The sequence below is a fragment of the Olea europaea genome, chromosome 16, assembly GCF_002742605.1.
Source record: "Olea europaea var. sylvestris chromosome 16, O_europaea_v1, whole genome shotgun sequence".
Lineage (NCBI taxonomy): Eukaryota > Viridiplantae > Streptophyta > Magnoliopsida > Lamiales > Oleaceae > Olea > Olea europaea.
Genome location: NC_036252.1, coordinates 164,850 through 178,450, shown reverse-complemented (window position 1 = coordinate 178,450; position 13,601 = coordinate 164,850). Strand labels below are relative to the sequence as shown.

General features: G+C 33.0%; 2 protein-coding genes across 2 annotated transcripts; both read left to right on the top strand.

Moving 5' to 3' along the window:
* The first annotated feature begins 2,126 nt into the window (after positions 1-2,126).
* LOC111411595 lies at positions 2,127-2,905 on the top strand. The gene is made up of 2 exons (XM_023042103.1): positions 2,127-2,436; positions 2,625-2,905. The coding sequence occupies exons 1-2, from the start codon at positions 2,181-2,183 to the stop codon at positions 2,879-2,881; spliced, it is 513 nt and encodes a 170-aa protein (XP_022897871.1). The 5' UTR covers positions 2,127-2,180; the 3' UTR covers positions 2,882-2,905.
* Positions 2,906-6,157: 3,252 nt separating this feature from the next.
* LOC111411594 lies at positions 6,158-7,147 on the top strand. Its single transcript, XM_023042102.1, has 2 exons — positions 6,158-6,469; positions 6,653-7,147. The coding sequence occupies exons 1-2, from the start codon at positions 6,184-6,186 to the stop codon at positions 6,907-6,909; spliced, it is 543 nt and encodes a 180-aa protein (XP_022897870.1). The 5' UTR covers positions 6,158-6,183; the 3' UTR covers positions 6,910-7,147.
* The last annotated feature ends 6,454 nt before the right edge of the window (positions 7,148-13,601 follow it).

The window sequence follows — 13,601 nt, the reverse complement described above, 5'->3', positions numbered from 1 at the left end:
ACTGCAGTTGGTATTGGGCCAACTGTGAATCCGGCCGAATACAACGCTGCCTGAACAGTCAGTTCCCCGACTGTTAACAGTCGATTTTCATCTAAAATCACCGTTTCCGACCTTCTTCACGCTTTCTTGCCTGAAAATCACCATTTCCAACGAGGGAAAGCTTCCAAATTCCACCAACCAATAATTTCTTAGACTACAGAAACCCTATTTTATTAATATAAACAAATAAATATTGAAAAAAATCTCCAAAATCAAATATTAAGTCAACCAACTGAATATTACCTTCACAAGACGTCATCGGCGATAGATCAACCTTGCTCCGACCGATTTTGTGATTTTCAGTTTTGTGTGAGAGTCGGTTTTGTGAGGGTCGGTTTTGTGAGGGGTATTTTGGGATTTTAAGCTTTAAATTCGAAATTTTTTTTTAATTACAAAAGGTGGTCAAAGTCACTATAGAAATAGCATCGATTTATCCGGTCATTTCATATAATTTCCTCCATTTTCAGGTAGAAATGCAATACTTCCGTATTATTTCCCTCGCAATGATGAATTACTGCCGCCTTTGACAATTTTACATTGAAATTTGAAAAATACATTTTATTTGACTTTTTTAAAGGCCCCTTAACTCTTTTAATTTTAAAAAATGGCAGTAGTTCCAAGCCAAACTGTTGTGAATTAACCCTCCGTCCCACCCAATTGCAAGTTGATGGAGAATCAAGCAATTTCTAAAATTAAATCCTTCTACTAACCCGAATAGAATAGCAAAAGGGAATAAAAGTAGTCGATATCAAGTTTTTAATACTTGCATGATTTTATTAATATAACAGCACTGAAAAAATCTTTACCTATTTTAATACTATGTTCCTGTTTTATGTATATTAAAATCAGATTTTTAGTAAATTTGATAAAAGTTGATAATATGTGTAGTTGAAAAACTTGTGAATCCCATTAAGCCCCTGTTTGATTCCCATTTTTGGGTAATGAAAATGGGGAGAATAGTTTGTTTTGAAAAATGAGAGGTTGAAAAAGAAAGAAAAATTTTCTATTTACGTGTAATATTATTTTATGAAAAATTGTGTGGTTGAAAATAGAAGAGAGAAAAATAGAATGTAATAAAATGTAATTTAATGGGAGGCCAAACGGGGGCTAAATATATTGTTAAAATTAATTATTAACTGTAACACAGAATGTTTCAAGCTTTCCTCTAAATGTAAGTTGTAAATCTCCATTCCATGCAAGCAATTCTACGACAATTCAAGTTGAACGATGCTATAAGTATAGATTTTTTCTATAAAATTTGTACATTTATCTTCCTGTAATTAGCTATTATCAAAAATAGTTTTAGCAATAGCAAATTACAGGAAAGACATTCTATACTAATTCTATTAAAAAAATCTATACTTGTTGATTAATTGATCCAAGTTAAACTTGTGTCACACTAGCTGACTCAAACCCATTTTTTGTTGGTTCATATAATCACATCACTTTGTATTATTAAGATTAAAGAATGAATGCCAAAAAATATTCAAAATATCAAATTTATGCAACGAATCAAACTTCCCCTGGAAAAAAAGAAAAGAAAAAAAAGAAACCGTAATATTCCCGATTTCCTGTCTGTCTCCCATTATGAGAGAAATTATAGAATTTTGAATAATATTTTTTGGTTTGTGTATGTGAAGAATATTTTAATGTGTGAATGTGTGATGAAGAATATTACTGTATCAAAAAATTTAATTTGTTAAAAAATGACAAACGAGGACTTAATTAAAGTAGGTTAAGCAAGAATGATAGGCAGCAATTCTTTCTCGAACCATTCTATCTGACTCTTGTGGAATTTTTGTTTATTTTTATCACAATGAATGGAAGATTTTTAATATATACTAAATAGGATTAATTGCAACCTAAGTGGATATTGACCTGGAAAATGTAACAAAAAACACTTCTAAAATTCAACCTTTTACACTATTAAATTTCCGTCTTACCAACCAACTTAAGAGATTATTTATTTATTATTATTATTTTTGTGTCTGATTTCTGCCAACTTACGTGCATTTTGACTTAATTCCTGCACACGTTTACTATAAAATGCCACATACTATCTCTTCATTACATCAACACATCAAATTTACTCCTGTAAACTCCCATTAAAGAAGTACATTTACCAGAGAGGAAAAAATAACATGGGATTGGGAAATTCAGGAGCCCTTTTGATTCTTGTAGCCATATCCATGTTTGGCATTGGAATGGCCAACAAGAATTTCAGTGCAGGTTGGAATGGAAACTGGAATCACACTGCAGGCTGGCCTTATGGACAATGGAATGCAAATCAAACTTCGAAAAGAATAATCGTTGGCGGTTCTGAGAATTGGCATTTTGGGTTTAATTATACTGATTGGGCTATCAGAAATGGCCCCTTTTACTTGAATGACACACTTGGTATGTTACCATTTCAATGTCGAGTTTACGTTTTGTATTAGATGTCAGTTATTTATGTTAAAATATTGTCGAATAATAAGTCCATATTAAAAGATTAACTTTGTTAGGATGAAGAACTCCATCTCTTATATCTTGCTTATTGTTTCCAATATCTAAACTACTGATATTGATTTGTTGCATGCGTGCAGTATTCAAGTTTGATCCCCCAAATGACACCACATTTCCTCACAGTGTTTACCTGCTGTCAAATTTCTGGAGTTTCCAAAATTGTGATTTGAGAAAAGCACAGAAGATTGCACAAGTGACACGAGGAGGAGGAGAAGGTTTCGAGTTTGTGCTTAAGAGATGGCAGCCTTATTATTTTGCTTGTGGCGAACGCAACGGATTTCATTGCAAAACAGGGATGATGAAATTTGCCGTTTGGCCAATCGTCCGTTGGTATTAACGACAGAAAACAGCTTCATACATATACATACATATACACAACACACTTTCTTCAAGCTATAATTGTACTGCTCAATATACATTTTCTTTTTTAATTCTTGCGAGGACGAGTTTGAATAATGTTTTAACAAATAAAGGATAGATGTCTGTTTTAATTGGAGCATTAATTTCGTGTATTGGAAATTTGCGTTCTATTTCCCTTTAAAGTTCAGTCTTCTTCTATGAGACAAGTTATTTAGAGCATAAATGTTATCATGAGCTGTTATATTATTTGACGTTTTTGTGTTTATGTTTGCGCTTGTGCTCGTGTTTCATTTTCATTTTCGGTAAAAAGTTACAACCTTGTGCATTGTGATTAATAAGCAAAGTGAATCATAAATTAAAGAGAGAATCTGGAAAGGGGTTAGCTAGACTCGTGCTATTCATGTGCATTGATATGTGTTCCGGCCTTGTCGCGAGGGTCTGTTAGCTAGAAATACAATCATGGGGTTGAGGCCTCTTAGTTGAACGAATATGGAAAGATATCATTATTGGGAACAGCTATGCTATGAAGGTACTTCTGATTTGCTACGAATTAGCACGTGACCCTACTTGGGCGAGGCAATCACGAAAGGCATAAAGACATCCATTAAGGTAAATTGCCCGTCGGAAGTGATGCATACAAGAATTGCATTGTAGGGCATGCGGAGAACCCTTAATGCTTTGGACGAAGTTAGGAGAGCTCATTTTCCACGAATATGCTTTGAGAGAACCGTGTATTGTGCATGAGCGTGCAGACAAGCTAGAAGATACATATTGTGAATAGATGAGTGTGTCGGCACCCAGTGTAGCACATGGCTGCATTCGGGTGTCCAAGCCCTTACAAGCTTTGTTGGAGAAAAAAATGCAACTGATCATGTCTAGACTTTGATGGAAGTCTATGAAAGGTAGTTGAAAGGAGTGAGATAGTGCTGCGCGGGGTGCAAAAACAGTCCAACTATAGGAAATGCGACTCAAAGAGTCGATAGGCGTCGAAAGTCGTGTTTTGTCAAGTAAAGGGGTTATCAAGTAAGCATTGACATGAAGGCACGCTGGTATTATAAGATATTCTTTTGCAGAATTCAAATACACCTTGATAATTTTCTTATCGTGGAATGTTTGAGATACTTGGCAAGCTCAAATTTTTTGTCTGATACATTGTAGTTATTGTCACCAAACCTTTTATCGAAAGTGTATATTTAGTTTGTTCTATGGTAGACACTGAATTAAAACTTTGTTTTAAGTTGGCCCCAATTTATTTGATTTAAAAATGTGATGAGATGGTCTAGTTATTTGCTAATTGGACTCATGTATTATTTCGTTAATCAAATTTACGAATATGGATGAAATAAGTAAATCTTAACGATTACTTAAGTTCAGTGACTAATTTGGAAAAAAATTGGGAGACCAACTTGATTGTTCAACATGAACTTTCACTTGTGTTTGATTACATTTATTTTCCATGGAAAATATTAGTTTTCCATCCAAATTTTCACTTAGAGTGTTTGATTGCTATTTTTTTCCATGTAAAACATTTTCCAACTTTTGAAAATATGCCTAATTTTCCTTGTTTTTAAGGAAAATATTTTCCTTGGGTAGAGGTGGTTTTTATTTTCCACAAAAGATGGAAAATATTTTCTTTTCTAGGTAATATTTTCCATATCAATCAAACACACTCTAAAAGTTAACAACGTGCTTCGATTTTAACCATTTACAACTAGAGCATCTTACAAAGTAGAAATGAATTTGGATCCGAGGAGATTAAAGTTGAAATGAACTTGACATGATCCAAAGAGGTTAAATTCATTTCAACTTTAATCTTGATCTTGCAAAAGACTTCTGTACGCAAACGGTGTTTCCTTCAAATATGTCAAAATATATATCGAGTTATTTAATTTTTTAGATAGAATACAATATTATTTTTCTTGGTGTTATGGATTCAATATAAACACACAAAAAAAAAAAAAATAGTGAAACACGTACGGTGTCAAATTAACAAAAAATTAATAATAATAACTAATCTCAAAATTTCTAAATAGACTTCAATTTTGCAATCTAATTCTCAAAAATAGTTATATACAAACTTAATTCTTGAAAATCTCCATATTTACGTCAACATTGCGTCAGTCCAATATCATCTATTTTTTCAGGTAGAAATGCAATACTTCCGTATTATTTTCCCGTGCGATGATGAATTGCTGCCTTCTTTGACAATTTTTTTTTTTTATTGAAAAATACACTATATTTAATTTTAAAAACTGGCTAGAGTTCCAAGCCAAACTGTTGTGAATTAACCCGCCGCCCCACCCAATTGCAAGTTGATGGAGAATCGAGCAATTTCTAGAATTAAAAATTCTAGCAACCTGAATAGAATAGCAAAAGGGAATAAAAGTAGTCAATCTTTAATTTATTAAGAATAAAGACTTATCGTTTTTATTATCAATTCACATCTCATGTATAGCTTAAACTCGTTTTTATCAAGTTTTTAATAATTGCACGATTTTATGAGTATAACAGCACTGAAAAAATCTATGTTCCTGTTTGGTGTGTATTAAAATCAAATTTTTAATAGATTTTGATAAAAATTAATAAAATATATGATTGAAAAGTTGTCGAATTGATAAAATATATGATAAAATTAATTGATTTTTTAATCTATATCAAACACAGGGCATGTTTCAAGCTTCTCTTTAAACGTAAATTGTAAATCTCCATTCCATGCAAGCAATTTTACAACAATTCAAGTTAAACTTGTGTCACACTACCTGACTCAAACCCATTTTTTGTTGGTTCATATAATCTTTTCACTTCGTATTATTAAGATTAAAGAACGAATGCCAAAAATATTTAAAAGATCAAATTTATGCAACGAATCGAACTTCCCCGAAAAGAGGAAACTGGCATATTTAATTAAAGTAGGTTAAGCAAGAATGATAGGTCGTAATTCTTTCTTGAACCATTCTATCGGATTCTTGAAGGATTTTTGTTTATTTTTATCACAATAAATGGAAGATTCTTAACATATACTAAATAGGATTAATTGCAACCCATGTGGATATTGACCTGGAAAATGTAAGAAAAAACACTTCTAAAAATCAACTTTTTACACTAATAATTTTCAGTCTTACCAACCAACTTAAGAGAAAAGATTTTTTTTTTTTCCTGATTTCTGCCAACTTACATATATTTTGACTTAATTCCTAAAAACTTTTACTATAAAATGCCACATACCATCTCTTCATTACATCAACGCATATAATTTACTCCTGTAAACTTCAATTAAAAATGTACATTTTCCAAAGAGGAAAAAATAACATGGGTTTGGGAAATGCAGGAGCCCTTTTGATTCTTGTAGCCATATCCCTGTTTGGCATTGGAATGGCCAACAAGAATTTCAGTGCAGGTTGGAATGGAAACTGGAATCACACTGCAGGCTGGCCTTATGGACACTTGAATGCGAATCAAACTTCGAACAGAATAATTGTTGGCGGTTCTGAGAATTGGCATTTTGGGTTTAATTATACTGATTGGGCTATCAGAAATGGCCCCTTTTACTTGAATGACACACTTGGTATGTTGCCGTTTCATTGTCGAGTTTACGTTTATATTAGATATCAGTTATTTAGGTTAAAATATTGTCGAATAATAAGTCCATGTTAAACGGTTTTGTTAGGATGAATTACTCGAGCTCTTATATCTTGCTCATTGTTTCCAATATCTAAACAACTGATTTTGATTTGTTGCATGCGTGCAGTATTCAAGTTTGATCCCCCAAACGACACGACATTTCCTCACAGTGTTTACCTGCTTCCAAATTTATGGAGTTTCCAAAACTGTGATTTGAGAAGAGCAAAGAAGATCGCACAAGCGACACAAGGAGGAGGAGAAGGTTTTGAGTTTGTGCTTAAGACATGGCAGCCCTATTATTTTGCCTGTGGCGAACGCAACGGATTTCATTGCAAAACTGGGATGATGAAATTTGTCGTTTGGCCACTCTTCCGTTGGTATTAACGGCCAAAAAACTGCTTCGTACAATTACACGCGCGCGCGCGCTCTTCGAGCTATAATTGTGTTGCTCAATATATATTTTCTTTTCCGAGGACTGGTTTGAATAATGTTTTGAACAAATAAAGGTAGATGTCTGTCTTAATTAGAGCATTAATTTCATGTATTGGAGATTTGTGTTTTGTTTCCCTTTAAAGTTCGATCTTTTCTTCTATGAAACAAGTTATTTAGAGCATAAATGTTATCATGAGCTGTTACCTTATTTGACTTTTTTTGTGTTTGTGTTTGTGTTTGTGTTTGCGATGTGCTTATGCTTGTGTTTTATTCACTTCTAATACTCATTGCTAAAATTATGTAAGCGTATGGTATCACAGCCAAGTAATAAAGAATTAACAAAGCATTGGTTCCACAAGAACTTGTGCTTAATCAAATTTCTAATTAAAGCCAACTTTAATCAAACAACAAGATTGAGGGTAAAAAATTTCAAAACTCTTTAGTTCTCGGAAAAAGCTAACTACAATAAATTTTTGACAGATTTGTTACCAGAGTTGACATGGCTAAATATGATTCATCTTCCAATGAATACATGTCATGTGTTGTCTATAAACATTTTCTTTTAAAATTGTCTATGCTTATAGAATGATTGTCAATTCTTATTCTCATTTTTCGTCACACATGCACATAATAAAATATCTAGTATATAAGATTTTCCTACTTTTTAATTCAAAAAATCATTATTCAAACGTCATTCTTTCAAAATAATCGTCATCAAACAAGGATTAATTATTTATAGACTCAATAATTAGTTAAAAGTTGTATCCCAATTGGTTACCAAATATAAGACTAGTCAAAAGTGGCAGCTCCAGAATTAGATATCAGTTAGGACATACGTTGATCGTTGATAGTCAACGATCGTAATAGCAATGTCGTTTATTAATATTTAATTAAATAATATTAAAAATTCTTCAATCTACTTGTAAATACACAAAAATGTAAAAATCACATACATATGAAAATATAATTCGATACAATCCAAAATAATAATAAAACATACATGATATAACCTCACTCCGTAATTGTAAACTTAGACAACTGCATTATACAAGGTCTCATATTTTGAAAGCATTGCAAGATGGCCTCATTCTTAATTTTTCCATAAATCTCTTTTTCCATGTAAACCACCAAATTGTCATTTCACCAATCATCTCCCATTTTGTTATGCAAGTCACTCTTGATTATATTTATAATAGAGAATACCCTTTTAACACTTGCAGGTATCAGGATAATATCAAAACCATGGTGATCAACATATAAACCAATCGAAAATAACAAGAACTTCTTGTTTCAACCAACTTTGGAACCACACAATATATGCTATTTAGGTTAAAGAAAGCTTCGTCCCTTCTCATAAGCATAAGAAATTTGTCAAGTTGAGGTCTTAGTAATAAGAGCTCTTTACGGTTGAAGTCCAAAGGATAGAACTAAGCGAGAGTGGCAATATAGCCAGATCAAAAGTTGTGAATGAATCTCTTGGACTTAAACATGAAATGCAAACAAAGAGCTGAGTAGTTATATCTAAAAAACGATCATTCAACTCTTGTAAGATTGAGTTTATCAAAGGACAATACAAATTAACATAAAGTGATGATATTATGTTACCTATTGAGCTGCATGCCTAGGTTGGCCTCTCAATACTACAATATTCTCCATATTGAGCACTAAAATATGTCTACTAACACAACACTCAATCACCATACTCAATAAATTATCCCAACCATTGTCCCTCATGTCCTCCGATGCATACTTACACAAATTCAATAATTTAATAGCATTTTGAATATCCTAATCCTTTCTTTGTAAGGCTTGTGAAATATTATTTGTAATTGCAATAATTTCAAACACAAAGTGGAGACTGATCACCAACCCAAAATCTTGCATAGTACTCATCTTTCTTGTAGCCATTGATCTCTTATATGAATTTATGCCACCTTCTGATATATTTTCAAGAACATCTATGATAACACTAAACATATCAATACACGAGTAACTATTAGTAGATGTGAGCACCATTTAGTATCACATAGAAAGGCCAAACTCCCTTCGTGAATCTTCCACTCCCACCACAAAGTTCCCCAATAATAAGTTTTTCCAAAACTTCAGAATGATAACTTGCTCGAAGAGCATTTACATGCATACATGATGCACCAAACAATAATAACAAGCATGTTAAATAAATCCCCAAGCATATGATTCCTACATGCCACAGAAACAACTAGCAACTCAAGTTGATGAACAAAGTAATGAACATACATAGCATATAGGTTCTCTCTTAAAATTAAAGCCTTCAACCCATTGAGCTCTCCTGACATATTAATTGCTCTATCATAACCTTGATCTCTTAGGCTAAATATGTTCAACCCATGTATAGAAAACATTGCATCAATAGCATCCGTAAGTGATTGGGCACAAATATCAGGGACATGAGAAATGCCTAAAAAACGATCATTCACTTGCCCACTTTTTCCACAAATCTTAAAACAAACTCCATTTTTTACCTTATAGAATTATCACGAGCCTCATCAGCCAAAACTAAAAATAGAGAATCATCCATCTCATTCATAATAGCACTTGTCTCTACGACACAACAGTTAACCAAATCTTTTTAGATGTTTGGTGAAGTCATTTGGTTATTTCTGGGGGCATTAGTAAATACTATTACATTAAATTCCTCACAACGAAATGCATACGAGTCTAGTAGCTCAATTAGATTCCTCTATTAAGGGACTCTTTCGATTCACCATGACCACGGAAAGGCAATCCTTGCATTAAAAGGAATTTAGTACAATCTAACACCGCAATCAACATTGTCCTATAACTTTTTTGTTGGCTACTACTTTGGTTAGAAATAACATAGGAGATGCTTTATTTTTTATTAATCAAGTTGGTATACTTAGTGAAAGTTTGATTGTGAGAACTATCAAATAGATTTATTGTGATCTTTCAAAGTCTTTTTGTGCTTCCAATCCCTAAAGCTAGTCTTAGTGAATGCATCTCCACTCTCTTGACATCCTCTATCGAGTTTGAACAAATAGTAATACAAACAATAAGTTACATCATTCTCTATACTGTACTCCAACCAATAAAATTAGGAGAACCATTTTCTCCTAAAACACCTATTATCATTACCCATCAATCTTTTTGAAAAGTTGTGTCCATGTGGTTGAAAATGACAGTTTTCTAAGTATGCCATCCAACACCATCTCTGATAGTAGGATTATATGACTCAATAAAGGACGTTTTCCTGTATCAGATACAAAATCATACACATTGAATTGAGCCCGAGACTTCTTTGTGTCATTTAACAACTCATGTGCTGGATTAAAAATAGTGGCAGGACTAGATGCATCACTAGAATTGGAAGAACTAGGTATGGACTTTAGTTTCGACTGAAAGAGTCATTCCATAATCTACAAAATGCCCCAAATTATTTTTCAATTAAAATTGGTTAAAAAACAGAGAACACAACTAAAAATTTTCAATTAAAATTGATTCTAATATTTGCCTTTTTATCTCTTTTTCCCTTCTTATTCAACTGCATTCTCTCTTTCCCTTTCTATTATTCTTCTACCTTCTTCTCTCACAAACAGACCATAGTCTCCTTTATACATTTCTTCTAAATTCTACACATTATTCTTCTACTTTCTTTTCTTACAGTCATATTAATCATAAGTTAACATACCCAAAAAAAAGTCGACGGGATTTACAGTTATAGACCACAATCAATAAGAATGAAGAAAGTCAGAAATTGGATTCCACATAAAATCGATGAATGTAAGTATTTTGCTTTCCTGTGCATCAAGGACTAAAACCATTATCAATCAAGCATTTCAATTTCAAAGTATTTAACTGGTATTGGAAAACTCGGAAGAAGAGAAACACCTTCTTTTTGTTGGAACTGGAGGGGATGCAAGAATTGAGATTAATGAAAAATATGAAATATATACGATCACAACGAAGAAAACAAGATTAAAATAAAGAAATTGAAGAGAGATTAGCAGATAAATCAATATTTTATTAAAGACAATAAATGGAGAGAATACAAGAATTCAGCAATAAAGCTTCACTTAAACTGAATGAAGAGCCACAAATTTATAGGGACATACCAAACCCTAAAAATAGCATAAAGATGAAAATAATATAAAAATTAATGTGGAATAAAAGAAATAATATTTTTCAATAAAATCACGTGAAAATATGGAAACAATATTTTCCAAAAAATTCACCCTAATTTGGGGCACATAATCTAACACTTTTCTTCCAATTTGTTAGGACCAAAAATAGAGACAGAGAGTTGGAGATGCCGACATCAAGGCTTGTCGACGACAGCAACAAGCATAGGGAACTAGGAAGGCCTACTGACGACCGTAGTGTTTGCAATCACAAGGAAGAACCGGCGAACAAAGGTTTGCAAATGTAATTGATTTTTCAATTGGAATGGTCGAGATATGGTGTGTAAATGATAATGGAATTTATAGCTGAGCCTGGTTTTATTTTAAAAATAAGAGGCCCAGAAAAGGCCCAAAACTTAAACAAATCAAAAAACATGACCCAAACTGAAATAGCCAAACTTGAGAGTCATTGTGTTTCATCTTTCTTTCAATTCTTCCATTGGCAACCACTATAAATTCCGCTTGACAATGACTCTAAACTTCGACGAAGCCAACACGCACGATCGCACTTCCTTGTAAAGTGTTGGCTCCGCCACTGCTAATTAAAGAAGGAAACCAAAATTTTCTCAAGAAAATGCTATTCGACTAGGTTGAGATCTCACCATTGGGTACTTTTGCCTACTGCTCCAAAAGTTTAAGGCCTTTGCGACCTCAAGGGCACAAGTTTACCTTTTGTACGTTTTGATCTCCGGGTTCTTCTCTTGGTTCAACTTGAGTCTTTTCTTATTTATTCATTTAGTTCTTCATTTTTAAATCTTCATAATTAGGCCTTCATTATTCAAAAATCATTAATAATTGATTAAACGTATGTTCTAAAAGTTTGCAATTAAATCTCCAAAATTTTCAATTGTTGAATTTAACTCATGAAACTTATGAGTTTCCTTTTATTGTTCCACTGATACTTCCAGCTGAACAGTTGACATTTCGATTGATCTTCAAATGCTCCGATATAACTCCAATTTCGCTCCAATTCTACATGTTTCATGCCAATATCATCCAAGTTCATCCAAGCTGAGATTTTATCTACAATTAATCCTATTTACATTAAATTAAGTAGATATCCGTTCAATTTACCAATAAACAATTAAGAATGGAGGCCTAAATAAGTGTATATATGCATTTATTAGTTTATGATGAGTACATTAAGGGTTCTGGACACTCTATGTAATGATAGTTGGTCCTTCATCAGAAGGTTCTCATGGGGCAGAGATGATAAGAAGCATAAAGTGGCATAGGTTCAATGGTCGATGCTATGTAGGCCAAAGGGTGCTGGTGAACTTGGATAGAGAGACTTCAATTTTTCTAACCAAACTCTTCTGGCTAAACAAGTGCGGGAACGTATTTATTATTCCCTTTTCTTTTGCACCTAGGGTTTTTAAAGGAAATTACTGTAGATATTAGGGCTTCTTTTCTTTAAGAAGCTTCATTTGGGGATGTTAATTGCTACAAGCTAGGATGAGATAGCGTGTGCAGAGATGGAAAGTTGATCCATATTTATAGTGACCTATGGCTTCTTAAGCCAGATTCTTTCGTACCAATTTTTGCGCAAAGGAATGAAGCAAGCAGTGTATGTGAGCAAAGCTATTAGATAAGAGTAATGATATTTACAGTGAAAACTACGGTTAGTCGTCCTACGCGATATACACATAGCAGTTTGTTATTTTGATGTATTAATATGATAGTATTTTCATTCCTAATGCATCAAATAAAAAACCGCAATGTGTATATCGCATAGGACGACTATCGGTAGTTTTCATTATGAATAACCAAATTGGTCTACCAAGTGTTTCTTTGGCGTCATATGGTGGTTTTTGTGCAGTGGCACTCATCCCAAGAACAGCAAAGAAGTTGAGAAGCCTGAAAATGCTTTAAAACCTGATGAGGCAAAAGTGAAAGTTGTAGAATCTTTGGGAGTGGTGGCCAGATTAATGAATTTAGATCCACTGCCATATGATATCAAGCCAAAAGATATAAGTTTGCCTTCTTTATTCTCGAAGCATGTCTTTTAATTCCATTTTTTCTTGCAAGTTTGATGTTGAAGGGTGCAATCATTAAATCAATTATGTTAAGAACATTTTCTTTGTATTGAGTTTAAATTTTTAAAATATGGGGATTCATGTCTTGATTTGGGGAACAATTTTACCATGAAAAATGTATGAATTAATTGAAAATTTTGAACCTTTTTTGATAAATAGATCAAGTATTTTATAGTTGGAAAACGGAAAAGGTAAAGGAATGGAAACAAAGAATTATCCTAACCAAGATAGGAAACACTGGTGAGAAGCCTAAAAACTACATAGACCACATTGCAGGCAAAAATTGGCTACCTAAAAAAGCGAAAATTTGCCTATATTCGGGATGCTGACTTTATGGTTTATCCCAGCCAAATCCTTTGGAGTTATGGTGAGATTTTGGATGGTAATTGAAAAGGAGATTGTGAGCTTTCCAACGATATCAAAATTCGACGGT